General features: G+C 36.0%; 1 protein-coding gene across 1 annotated transcript in view; it reads left to right on the top strand.

Annotated features, from left to right (window-relative positions):
- The window catches only part of LOC102425104 (serine/threonine-protein kinase TNNI3K), a 285,729-nt gene that overhangs the window by 67,300 nt on the left and 204,541 nt on the right, over positions 1-13,888 (top strand). Inside the window, exon 7 of the mRNA XM_023751739.1 lies at positions 11,328-11,426. Within this exon, the coding sequence (XP_023607507.1) occupies positions 11,328-11,426 (99 nt within the window). The remainder of the gene's footprint in view (positions 1-11,327; positions 11,427-13,888) is intronic.

The raw sequence follows: 13,888 nt of genomic DNA on the forward strand, positions 1-13,888 counted from the left end.
GCCCTCGTTGGTTTTGCTCAGAGGGTAGAGCATCAGACTGAAGGGTCCCGGGTTTGATTTTAGTCAAGGGCACATACCTTGGTTGTAGGCTCAACCCCTGGCCCTGGTCGGGCGCAAGCGGGAGGCAAGCAATAGACGTGTCTCTCTCACATCGATATTTTTCTTTCTTTATCTCTCCCCTCCCTTCCACTTTCTCTAAAAGTCAATGGGAAAATATCCTCGGGTGAGGATTAACAAAAAACAAACAAAAAAACAAAAAAACTGGTAGAACTTGGCAAGTATATGTTCTGTGCTTGGTACTGTTCGATGATCAAATATGTTTGAGGAATGAATGAACTGATTGATCTTTCCTTTCTTCCTACTTCAAATCCCAAGTTTGTATCCCCCTCTATAGTTTTCTGTATCTTCTCCAAACAGAATTTATCATTGATACCTCCTTTATTCTGTTAGCCGCCACATTATCTCCATTAAATCCATATTTACCTTATATCACAGTTATTTTGTTTTGTTTATTCCACTTCATGTTTCAGTGCCTTTTAGCAATTAATGCTTTTGACCCCCAGTACCTAGCACAGTGCTTAGAATACATAGGTACTCAAAAGTATTTGCTGATGTCCTCTTCCCACAAGTGGGAAGTAGTTAACTATTTTAATGTAGATGTCATTTCTACATTAGTAGTGAATTGAGAGGTATAATAGTATATTAGCTAACTATTGCTGCATAACAAAAATTTACCCTAAAACTCTGTGGCTTAAAACAGTAAACATCTATTGTCTTGCAGTATCTTTAAGCCAGGAATCTCAGGGTGTGTTAGCTGGATCCCCTGGCATAAGGTCTCTTAAAAGGTGTCATCGAGTGGGGCTGAAGTAATCTCAAGGACCAAGGGAAAGCATCCACGGAGTTCATTCAATAAGTTTGAAAACAAACAAAATGTAAAACTGCTTGAAATGATTGGAAAGCTTGGATCTTAGAGCAATGGTTTGGGCTATAACAGTATAGTATGCTTAGTGGTTAGGCATCTGGGTTCTGGAATCTGCTTGCCAGGGATTTTTTGTATCCAGGTTATACCATTTGCTAGCCGTATGATGGGATTCAGAACTTGAGTCCCATCCAGAATTGTTCCTTGGCTCTTTATTTTTCTGAAGCCAAAACTGCTTGGGCAGAATTGATGCTGTACTTCTTATTATTTTTATTGCAGACTCCTACTTTTAGCCACCATAAATATATCTTTGTTTAGCACGACCAATGGGATGGTTAGTGCATTAACCACCATTACTAGTATGTCCACTGTTTTCTGTCCTGATAATAGGTCTCTGATTAGATGATGTGTGTTCTTCATTTTAATAAATGCCTTCTCTAGAAAGAAAATTACCTGTAATTGATCTCTATAACTGCCAATGCATAGTGTTTTATAATTAGTTAAAACATTTTTACAACTGTGGATTTACTAATGTAATTGTGTTACTTATTTGAAGTTCTTGCAGACCAACATTTTCGATATATTTTTAAATAAAGAGCCTGTGGGACACAGTTGATTACCCATATTTTTATATTCAAAAATAAAGTAATGTAGTATTTTGTGGTTCACCAAATAGTAAGTTTTCTGGCTTATTTAATGAGGAAGCTCAAAAGAGGGAGTACTATATATTTCATATATGTGCTTGTAACAGGACTAACCCTTGACCTGACACTTAACTGTTGATGTATTTTTTTTTTTGTTTTTAAATTCCAGCTGCTGAAAATTAATTGAGCATTGATATAGTTTTTAGGAGGTTTATTATTAGTCTCATCTAAGAGACAAAAATATGTATGTGTTTTTTCTTACGTTCTATAAGTTGACTCCAACTCACTTTCAAAGTATTATTTCGAAGTTGATTTTTCACAAGGAGGCAAATCACTTGTTTTCAAAATGCTTTGGCAGAAGGGTTTCTTTGGAGAAAATGGAAGTAGTTCACCAGCGGGAAGTAGTTAACAGGTGACTTGAGTTGGTGAACAGAAGTCCTGAGGAAGCTGGTTGTCAGGTGATATTTGTTCTTCTCTTTGATTATGATATCCAGTTTGGGGAGGAACATCAGTGAGAGGGAGCCTAACTTGTACTCCAATTTTCAAACCTCTACAATTACAATATAGTGAAAAATGTTAGATCTTTGGAAAACTATATAAATAAATCTCATAAGAAAAAAAATGTGACTTTTCAAATGCATAGAACATGATGTTTTCATAACATGGTGAGCATTTGAAGCCTGTTTTCTCAGCCAGGGATTTAAAAATAAGACCCTCGCATAAGGAAATTCTGTAAAAAAAAAAAAAAAGATATATAAAGAAGAAAATAGCACTGTAAGGTGATGATTAGCTGGAAGGCTCATAAAATTTTGCCCATCTTATCTTTAAAAAATATGTCTTCCATTGGCTTCCTTAACAGGCATTTCTTTGTTCTCATTTTTCTTCATAGATGACTCTTCTCTTTCTTTTGCTGGCTCCTTTGTTTACCATTTTCTAGCTGTAAATATCCCACAAGTAACTCCTCTTACCTTGCAGAAGTAATGCTATCTCCTGTCTTCAATTATTACCTCTATAAAATAATACCACATTTATCTCCAGCCTTCTTATCACTCTTCTTCATCCATTAGCTTTCCACTTATGTTCTCATCATTTCCTAAAAAGTGATAAATGTATTTAATTGATGGAATTCCTTTATTATGTATATGTAAATTAATATATACCTAAGTTTTATTTTTACAACTTAAGAATATGGAACTTCCCTTTAATTCCTTTGATAATATTATCTTGTGGAATCATTTTCTGAGTAATTTTCAGGCCAAATTTAATTTTAACCTGAAATAATATGAGGAAAATCACAGAAGAGAACCTCATTTCTGTGACAGCCTGAAGAAACTATTTTCCAATAGGTTTTTATATTCAAATATTTAATTAGAGCTATGTCAGATTTTTTTAAAAGTCATTACAAAAATATTCAGCTAATGTTATAAGTGAAAAACTCTGTAACTACAAGAGAGAGCGTTCTCATCTAACATTTGTAATGGGTATTAAGAAGTGATTATATATATATAAAATTCTACTGAAATTAGAGCATAATGTCAAAAGAAGTACTTATTAAATCTAAAAATGCTACCATCTGAAATTCTTTCTAAGTAATATACACCTTTGATACAAATGGATAAGCAATCATTGGTATCTTTAATTGGCACAGTTTTTGATAGTCATTTAGGAACTTGTAAATTATTTTCACATCTTGATTAAGGGAGTGGCCCCAACTGAAACAGCTTGTGGTGTCTGATAAGAATGCAATGAATGGCCAAGGGGAATTGGAAGAAACTTGCTCTTGCAAGTAATTAATTTGAGAAACAGAAACTTTAGATAATGTTCTTACTTCCTAAAATCATAAAGGAGAGAAAGTTTTATCTTCACACTCATCTACCTTTATAGGCTTCCTCTTCTACAGTCATCATCTGTTGATAACTTCTTATCTACCCTCCATCACCAGGTCTCCCACATGCTGAGTCACATGATTCTACCATCTTAATAACTCTAAAATACATTCTCTCTCTCCAGGCCACTACCACTACCTCAACTCATTTTAGCCTTATCTCTCTTCTTAATTTACTGCAGAACCTGTGACATGATTACCCTGCTTCCATTCTTGCTCCCTCCACAATCCATTTGCTATATTATTACTAGAAGGATCTTTTTAAGATGCAAATCAGAACATACTTTACTCCTACTTAAAATCTCTCTGTGACTTCCTATAAACTAAAATTTTAGAAAGAAGGCTAAATTTTTAATAGTATATAAGACTCTTCCAGATCCATAATGTACAACTTCTACTTAGAATAAGTTTTAACTTCATTTTTTTTTCAGTCAACTATGAACAATTATATAGTCAGGATCATTCTTACTGGTAATGTTGCCTGTGTGGTCATTTTTGAAAATTCTTGAAAAGTAATATCAACCAAGAGCTATATCCTCTACAGGACTATTTGACATGGCAAGGCAAGGAATTGCTAGTTGGCCTCAATAACACAAGAATAAAAACAGCATGGAGTAGGATGATTCTTTGGACTTCCATAGACTTGAGGATAAACTTTAGAATAAAGTTTCAGTTGGGGCCACTCCCTTAATCAAGATGTGAAAATAATTTTCAAGTTTCTAAATGACTATCAAAAGCTGTGCCAATTAAAGATACCAATGATTGCTTATCCATTTGTATCAAAGGTGTATATTACTTAGAAAGAATTTCAGATGGTAGCATTTTTAGATTTAATAAGTACTTCTTTTGACATTATGCTCTAATTTCAGTAGAATTTCATATATATATATATATATATATATATATATATATAATTTCATATATATATATATACTCCTTGATACCCATTACAAATGTTAGATGAGAACGCTCTCTCTTGTAGTTACAGAGTTTTTCACTTATAACATTAGCTGAATATTTTTGTAATGACTTTTTTTAAAAATCTGACATAGCTCTAATTAAATATTTGAATACAAAGTTCCATATCCTTACAGGAACTTTATTGTTTGGAATAATTTGGGACTTTATTGTTCTTATTTTCAAAATAGGGTTATTGATAACAATTCCATAAGATGATTGTGAGCATTAAATGAGAAAGATGTGCTTATTTAGATATTCTCATAGCACACATTCAAGAAATATTTGTTCCCTTTGCTTTCTAATGTCTTATTCATCTTTATAAGAATCAAAAAGGCAAGTAGTAAAGATGAGGTTAATGCAGGGAACTATATCAACCTAGGGTAAAGGTGATTGGGAAATAGAGAAAATACATAAGAGTATTATCAATTGCCAAAGAAGGTAGGCCCTGTGTTGGAGGAAATCTGGGAAAACACATGCAACTGGAGAGGCAAGTGTGTGCATGTGTGTATGTGCGTGCACACATGTGTGCTCTCAAAATAGTAGTAGCGGTAATAGTCAGAAAATGTATAGCTCAAGATATCTCAGAGCTTCCACTTACTGAACACTTACTATTATGTACCAAGCACTGTGCTAAGTGCTTTGCATGAAGTAACTTAAATACAAGGGAATTTGAGCAGACAATGGGGATCAAAAGGAAACAGGTGTCAGTGTGGAAAGCGCAACATAAACACTTAAGAGATAAACAGAGAAAGAGGCACCACTATGGAGGTAGAGAGCAAATGCAAAGAACATGATATCAGTCAATCTAAGAAAAAACAGAATATTAAGGAACAGACAAATAGGAACAGATGCTGGAGAAATATTAACATAAGGAAAAGACTAAGAAGTGCCCATTGGAATGGGCTATTAGGAGGCTTTTGATGTCATTTTTCAGACACATTTCCCTGAAGTGGTGAAGTCTGAAGCCAGATTGAGGTGAGCTGGAAAATGAATAGGTGGTGAGGAAAAGGGGACAGAAAGTGTATATTACTCTTAAAAGAAAATGGTAAAGATTAGGTGAGACAGCAATAGTTTGAGGGGACATAATTGAAAACTGGTTATTGAATGTTAGAACTGGAAAATATCAAATCTAAAGCAAGTTTCATATTAATGTCTTTGGGATCATTTTGGATTCATGAGGCATACATTTTAGAAAACATTTTCCTCTAAAACTTTGCCAATACAGATTTTCCACTAAGGAAAACAATGGTATAAGCACAAAGGGAATGAGATAACCCTGAAAGCAAAGAAAAATTTAATTTCAAAATATATATACAGGCATAAGACACTGTATTTAATTTTGGCAATTTTTACTAAGATTGATTGCCATTTTATTTCATTGATAATTTATTTTATTTTCTCTTTCTTGGGACATTTAGTTTCTCTTGATATGGTCATTTTTTATCCTTCTTCATCAATTACAATGACTTTCATAAAATGAAGTATAGAGGGAGAGCTACAAGGGACCAAATCAAAAAAGCTAAAATCATACTGTAGAAAAAAAAATTCAGCAAAAAGAACAGTGGGGGTCTTTACGCTTACAAGCATTACTTTTAGAATCCCTGAAATTTTAAATAATAACTTCTGGCTATTTCAGTTAGGAGGATTAAATTTCAGTGCCTCTGGTAAAAAATTATTTAACCTGGAGTCAAAGCTTCTTATACTTCATTGAGACAGTTTTAGAATGTGAAAAGAAAAAGTTTAAAATTGTATATAATAGTGATTTACCCCCAGTGATAATTAATGGAATAATTAAAGTGTAAAGATAAGTAATATAAGCATTCAGAGAAAGAAATGCTCAATATGGTAAAGTATTTGCAGAAGGCTCTCATGGAGAACATGGGAACTGAGCGTGGCCTTCAGACTGGGTGTGTGGCTGACAAAGAGAAGGGAGGCTTTCCAGGAAGAGGAGCAGGATGTACAATAAGTGTTGAAGTTACAACCTGGAACTCAAAGGGACTCCACTTGGATCTTTTTGGGAGTCAACTAGTAAATAAAAATATCTATAAAGGATAGTTTATGTAGTAATTCCCCTACTATCAAAATAAAGAGCTCTGATCCATTTTCTGTGCTCATAAAACAACCACTTCATGGGAGGTATTTTATGGTGCTTATCTTTCCATCAGTAAAAGGTACCAAGTTACTAACCTATATTTGAATCTTGATTCTTAATAATAATAATACTGATATATGTGTTAGTTATACAAATATAACCATTATACAGTTCATTTCCTTAAGGAGTTTAAAGATTATTAAGAAGCCTCTGACCCTGCTGGTATTGTTCAGTGGTTGAGCATCGACCTATGAACCAGTAGGTCATGGTTTGATTCCTAGTCAGGGCACATGCCGAGGTTGTGGGCTCGATCTTCAGTGCAGGGTGTGCAGGAGAAAGCTGATCAATGATTCTCTCTCATCATTGATGTTTCTATCTCCCTTCCTCTCTGAAATCAATAATATATATATTTTAATAAAGATAGCCTTTCTGTGATAAGAATTGTTTCTAGATTACAGTTTTGCTAGTAGTTTTGCTATCGGTGAGGTTCCTTGGTGTTCCCACCTGTTATTGGTGGAAATGGAGCTCTTGGAGTGCCATGGGAATATGAGATATTGTGGAAAGCTATATTGATGATGAAACATTGGGGGAGTTTCCCTCCAATGTCCCATCTCCCTCTATCTGGCCATGGAAAACGTCCCATTTTGTCGTCAGTAGTGCTAAGATTAAAGCCACTATCCAGAGTTTTTCACTCCATATTAAAGTCCAGTCCAGTTCAGCATCTGGCTAGATTAGCTTGTGTTCCCAGCTGTAGTCTATTGCCTGTGGGGTCCACATGGCCATGGTCTTTGCAATTTCTAGAACTACATGGCAAATTAGTGCAGGTACTGAGCAAGTGAGAAACAAAAGCCTAAACATCAAGAAAAAGACTTGCAGATTTTGACTGGGAGTTTTACTAATGAATCCTTCAGAATTTTATATGCTTGCATTGGTTCCACCCCCCACTCCCACTCCCCCAGCCAATCCATGGTTCCCCAGGCTAGACTGACAGGCAAGTAAGCACCTTCCTATGTGACCCTGAATTTACTGCACATGCATCCATTCCGTTCCCCCAGTGATTTGCAGGGAATGGACTGGTGGTTCCCTGTGGAGAATGAAGTTGCAGCTTCTTGGTGAATCTCCCAGATGACCATGTTTATAATGTCTGGCCTCCCGTTTGCTTTCTTCCTATTACTAATATTAATAACTAGCTATTTATGATGGTAACAATCTTGTTTTTGAGGAACAAAAATAAAAACTATGTACTTTCTTAAAAATTGTAAGGCAACAGGAATTTTATGCCCTACAGAAATCTTAATGAGATCATTTATTTTAAGATTCCAATCACAGGTCCTGCCAGTTGGGGTTTGCTAAAGGTTAATGTAAAGTAGATGATCAATATACATCTGTTGAATTGTATTATTTAAAATTTCTACCACATAATTAGTTCCTAATTTTTAATGATTAAATTCCCTTATGACTAATGGTAGATATACATTCCATTTTTTTTACTAGAAATACAGTCCAATTCAATAGTTATTTGAATGTCTACCACATACTTAGCATAATGGCAAATAAAGGAGATTCCGTCTGTAACTTCATGTGGTTTCATATAGTAGACAGTGAAGTTTATTTACCAACTTTTTAAGGTTCTGGAAACTTCCTTTAACTTTTTAAGGTAAGGGAAGCATGAATAAAATTATTTTATATATACATTTTCCAACCTAAGTGTTAATATGAGTGCATTTGTCTTAATCGCATGATAGGTATATTTGTACATCACGTCTACACTAATAAAAGAGAAATATGTAAATTGGTCATCACTCCGCTACACCCACCAGCCAATCAGGATGAGTATGCAAATTAACCCAACAAAGATGGTGAGTTAATTTGCATATGCAGGTGCTAAGTAAAGACTGAAGGCTCTGGCCTGAGCGAAGATTCTCTGCTGCAGCCAGAGCGGAGAAGCCAAGCCTCACTGCAACCAGAGCAAAGAAGCCTAGCCTCACTGCTGTGGCCAGAACGGAGAAGCCTAGCCTCGAGGCTTGGCTTCTCCGTTGCAGCTGGACCAAAGGCCTAGGTCCTGGGTGCCAGAGGAAAACTGGTGCCGGCAGCCAGGGGAAGGAGGCCCATTGCGCGAATGTTCGTGCAATGGGCCTCTAGTTATATTATATTCCAATAAGATTTCTGGGAGATAGCCATAATGATTCCAAAAATCATAAAAATCAATAAATGTATTCTACTCATAAGTAACATGAAATTATTCAAATAACTCCAATATGCATTACTCTCAATGGTTAAATATTTCCTTACATTTTAAAATAAACTCAGTAAAGCATACAATAATGACTGTATGGTTTCATTAAAGCTTACATTTTGACAGTTTCTCAGAAAGTCAACACTTCATAATTAATAAACATTCAGCTAAAGATTAACTTTCTGAATGACTGAATAAGTACAAATTTAGAAAGAAAAAAAAATTGCTTTGGACTATTTATTGAAGCCTAAGAGCTGTTATCCATTAGAATGAAAGTTAGTTCTGGAACCCTGCCTAAGAATTTGGCTCTATAATGTTAACATTCGAGATTCTTTTTTGCAATAAAATATCATGCTGTCTATTTTATGCTATATTTAAAATAAGAGAATTTATAAAAAGCTTCATTTACCTTGATCGTTAGTGACCTCTTTTAAAGGTTCCTGAGATTGAATTTACAGGCATGTGAAGTCTAAGATACAAGCGCATGATACAAAAGGCTCTGGCATTCATTTTCGAGCTGAATCTATAGTGCTTCTAACTGACAGAATGCTTCCTCTTATCTGAGTCAGTTCATCTACTTAAAGGTTAGTGTTAATGAGATCAAGGTCACAGGAGGGGCTTGATGAAAAGAAACTTTGAAGTCAAATAGACCTAGATTTGAATCCCAGTTCTGGCCCTTACTGCTATATGACCTCATAAGTTACCTAGTCTTCATAAGGCTCAGTTTCTTCACCTTTAGAATGAAATAGCAGCACCTGTCTTTCTGTGTTTGGGGGTAGAACAGTTAAAGGATACTCCAGGTACTATTTATGCACTTAGTTCAGGGTCTGACACATAATATGTCCTCAATAAATGTTAATTGTGGTCTTAATTTTGTAATAGAAAAACAACTCACTTTACACATTGTGTATTCTATTAATCATTAGTCACCAATATCCAAATATCAGCAAAAACATTACCCTGAAAATGTATAGAAGTGTAGACACCTGCTTATATTTTGGGACCCACCAGAAATTTTAGATGATCCAACAAGAATTCCTTATCCCTTCTTTGGCAATAGTAATCAGTTCTAATACTATCCCGGGGATTGAATAATCTATGAGGATAATCGTGTAAAAAAACAATTTTAGCTCAATAAATTTTGTTTGATACAGGAATAAATATATGATTAATGAATGAGCTATTTTTTAAAAATATATTTTATTGATTTCAGAGAGGAAGAGAGAGGAGAGAGAGAGAAACATCAATGATGAGAGAGAACCATTGATTGGCTGCCTCCCTGCACACCACCCACCAGGGATCAAGCCCACAACCTGGGCATGTGCCCTTGACCAGAATCGAACCTGGGACCCTTTAGTCTGCAGGCCAACCCTCTATCCACTGAGCCAAACTGGTGAGGGCATAAATGAGCTATTTAAAACTGTGGAACACTCAGAAACAAAGCTTGAGGCAAGTGACTAAAGATTCACTTCCTTGTTGGCAGTTTGAGAAATTTCCTGATTCCTTGGCTCCTAATTCCTTGGCTGCTCAGTTTCTTCCTCTTTAAAACATAGGGGTTTGACATATAATGTCCATGGTCCCCTCTAGTTCTGTGGGGCTGTGATTTTAATAGGCAAGGAAACCTGACTTAGGAAGCAGTTTGTTTATAGAAACAGAAAACCTGTTAGAGGGTAAGTCCTTTGAGCTCTTAGATCCCATCTTCCTGATTTGTCTTTTCAGTCTAATAGAATTTTGAAATTTCCCAAATGTATATTATTTGGCCAACTGAAGAATAAACAGTGCATTAGGAAAATCCACAATTAAAATGAACACATCTTAAGAAAATTATTCCAATTATTTTTTCAGAGAAGATAGAGTTAGAAATGAGTCTTGGGAATAGAAGAAACCTGAAAGTTTGTTGGTGACCTATAGCTTTTTAGAAAGACACCTTGACAACAGATACTGGTAGTGTTTTTCACTTGCTCATTCATTCATTCATTCATTCATTTAACAAATGCTTAGTGAATGATTAATATTTGCATGGCCATGTGCTAGGGTAGGATTATAAAGATGAATCTGATATATACTTTACCCCTAAAACACTTTCTCTTTAGTAAGGGTGATAAGGCATTATATAAATTCTTAAAATTTTCTAAATGGCATGAAAAAAAGTTATATAAGATTTGAGAGAAAGACAAGTCAGTTGGGAGGAAGCAAGTGAAATCAAAGAAATTTTAGAGGAGATGGCATTTAGCTTGAGTGTAAACATCTGTAGATTGGACAGAAGAGAATTCCTGGCTGAGGAAGTAATATGAACAAAGACTCAGAAGGAGCAGAAAACAAATACAGTTTGATTATACAATTGGGTTTATGAAGGCGAGAAATGGAAAATAACTAAATAAGACACCATCAGATTGAGAGGACCTTGAATGCCATATAAAGGGTTTGGTCTTTATTTTCTAGGCAAAAACAAGCCTTTGGAGGTTTTGGAGAAGTGAGTTAGAAGAAAAATGTGTTTCAAGATTCCTGAAGAAGAATGTATGGTGATTGTAAAATGAACTTCCATGGGCAGATTCCCCAAATAAAGCTCCTGAGCTCTCTTTCTTTTCCAGGCTGTTGATGTGCTGCTGCAGCATGGAGCTAATGTCAATGTTCAGGATGCGGTTTTCTTCACCCCATTGCACATTGCAGCATACTATGGGCATGAACAGGTAAGTATTTCCCAAGGCTGGGGGACCACCTGAGCGCTTTAGGCTTTCGTTGAACTGTCCTAGCTTCAAAGAAAAGATATTTAAGGTATCCTGTGAATTATTTTTCCATATTCTTATTAGCTGCATCCTTGAGGAAATTGTAGATCATTAGAAGCATTGCAGTTGCTGAGTTAATCATTTTTACTGGTTATTTTAGTAAACAAGGGAGGCTAAGAGCCCATTGGTAGGTGTACAGCCACAGTCAGCCTGGGTTTGGTAAATTCCTAGCTTTAATACCATGTGATCTTCAGTTTCTTCATCTAGAATGAGAAAAATATTAACAGAATCTACCTCAGAGGGTTGCTGTTATGACGAACTATTAAAGTGTTTGGCAGATGCTTAATACATGTCACTGTGTTGATGCCAATGATGATATCAGTAAAACAAATCACAAAATCCTTTCCAGCAGTTCTCTGAAAAAAATAGATTATTCAGAAATTGTGTTTCCCTTTTTCTATTGTCATGGGATATGGAAAGCTGAAAAACATCGCCTGAAATATGTTCTAGTTTCCAGAACCTGTGAATGTAACCTTCAAAGGCACTTTGCAAGTGTGATCAAGATAAGGACCTTGAGATAAGAGATTATCCTGGACTATCTGGATGGTCCTGCTATGATCACAAGGAAGTAGGAAGTCAGAGTGACTAACAGGATATGTGACAATGGAAGCAAGAGGTTACAGTAATGCAGGATGGGCCGCAAGCTGAGGAAGCCAGGCAGCCAACAGAAGCTGCAAAAGCAAGGAAATAAAAGCCTCCAGAGAGAATGCAATCTTGAATTTAGACAGCTGACCTCTAGAACTATGAGAGAATAAACCTGGGTTGTTTTTTTTAAATATATTTTATTGATTTTTTTACAGAGAAGAAGGGAGAGGGATAGAGAGCCAGAAACATCAATGAGAGAGATCAATCAGCTGCCTCCTTCATGCCCCCCAGTGGGGATGTGGCCTCAACCAAGGTACATGCCCTTGACCGGAATCGAACCTGGGACCCCTGAGTCCCCAGGCCAATGCTCTATCCACTGAGCCAAACCGGTTCAGCATCCTGGGTTGTTTTAATCCCATAAGTGTGTAGCAATTTGCTATCGTGACAATGGGAAACTGACACTGGAATAACCTAGATAAACTAAAAAACAATCACTAACAGTGCTTTAAATATATAATTTCCTTTAAACACGATTATATAACAAGCACATATTTATAACACTTGATATTCTGTAATAAAGTAATATGTCTAGAATGACTTAAAGTTTACAATGTACGTTCATTTAATACATAATTTTATTTGACCTTCACGTCAACCTTATGAACTTAAGATGTAAGTGAGCTCATACTATAGGACAGGCACTGTGTTGAGACCTTTATGTGGATTTTTAAAAAAATTTAGCCACAACCCTGAACTTAGCTGTCATTTTCTCCTTCTTATGAATGCTGCACATGGAGCCCACTCAGGTCAGGGAGCATGCCAGAGTTATGCAGCTAATAATAGAAAACCTGGAATAGGTATTCAGGCCTGTCTTATCCCAAAGCCCATATTCATTCTGGCGTACCAAAGAGCCTCTTGCTATTCCTCTTATACCATTGAACCAAATCATGAAGTCCAGGCAGTTCGTCTAGTGTTCAAGTTAGAATCCAAGGACAAGTGCTCTACCACCAAAGTCCATTGACCTTCAATCTTAGCATATTGAAAATGTGGTGAAGGCCTGGGGCAAGGGGTGGGTGCAGACTAAAAGGGATAAGTGGGGAAAAAAGGGGACATCTGTAATACTTTCAACAATAAAGATTAAAAAAAAAGACAAAAATTTTACACATTGCTTTCAAACACTGCCCTTTAGCCATACTCAGAGAACTAAATAGAATCAAATAAAATGGAAGTATAAACATAATTGGGAAATCAAAACTTACACAATCTTTTGACATCCCACTTTCACTCTTCCTCATTGTATATTCTAGATCACTAATCTGACTCCATTTTAGAGTAGGGTGATACCTTTTTACCATTGTAGAGGTCATTCCACTGTATTGCCTGAGGATCCCAAGTTGAAAATCAAACTTGCTTCTGTCCCTGTGCTGTTCTAGTCATTCTGCCTTTATTTTCTATTCTAGCTGGCATGTGCTTGGACACTCTCAGACCTGTGAAGTGTGACTATAGCCAGGGAAGACTGCTCATTTCATTGATGTGCTGCACATAGGGCACCAGAGTGCACTGGAGAGCTGGGCACTGAAAATGCTTTTGAAAGTACAGGGTCCAAAAGCCCAGGAGATGAAAAAATCCCAAACTTTTCTGACTCCAGGCACAGGCAGCATATACACAACACATGTTATCTGTAGAGTCGTTCTCTTTGGATATTAACCTCATCACCCAGCAGAACTCTAAAGAGCTTTTATGCATGTTTGGTGTAGAGCTAAATTTGTTTACTTCCCCTG

The sequence above is a fragment of the Myotis lucifugus genome, unplaced genomic scaffold, assembly GCF_000147115.1.
Source record: "Myotis lucifugus unplaced genomic scaffold, Myoluc2.0 scaffold_25, whole genome shotgun sequence".
Lineage (NCBI taxonomy): Eukaryota > Metazoa > Chordata > Mammalia > Chiroptera > Vespertilionidae > Myotis > Myotis lucifugus.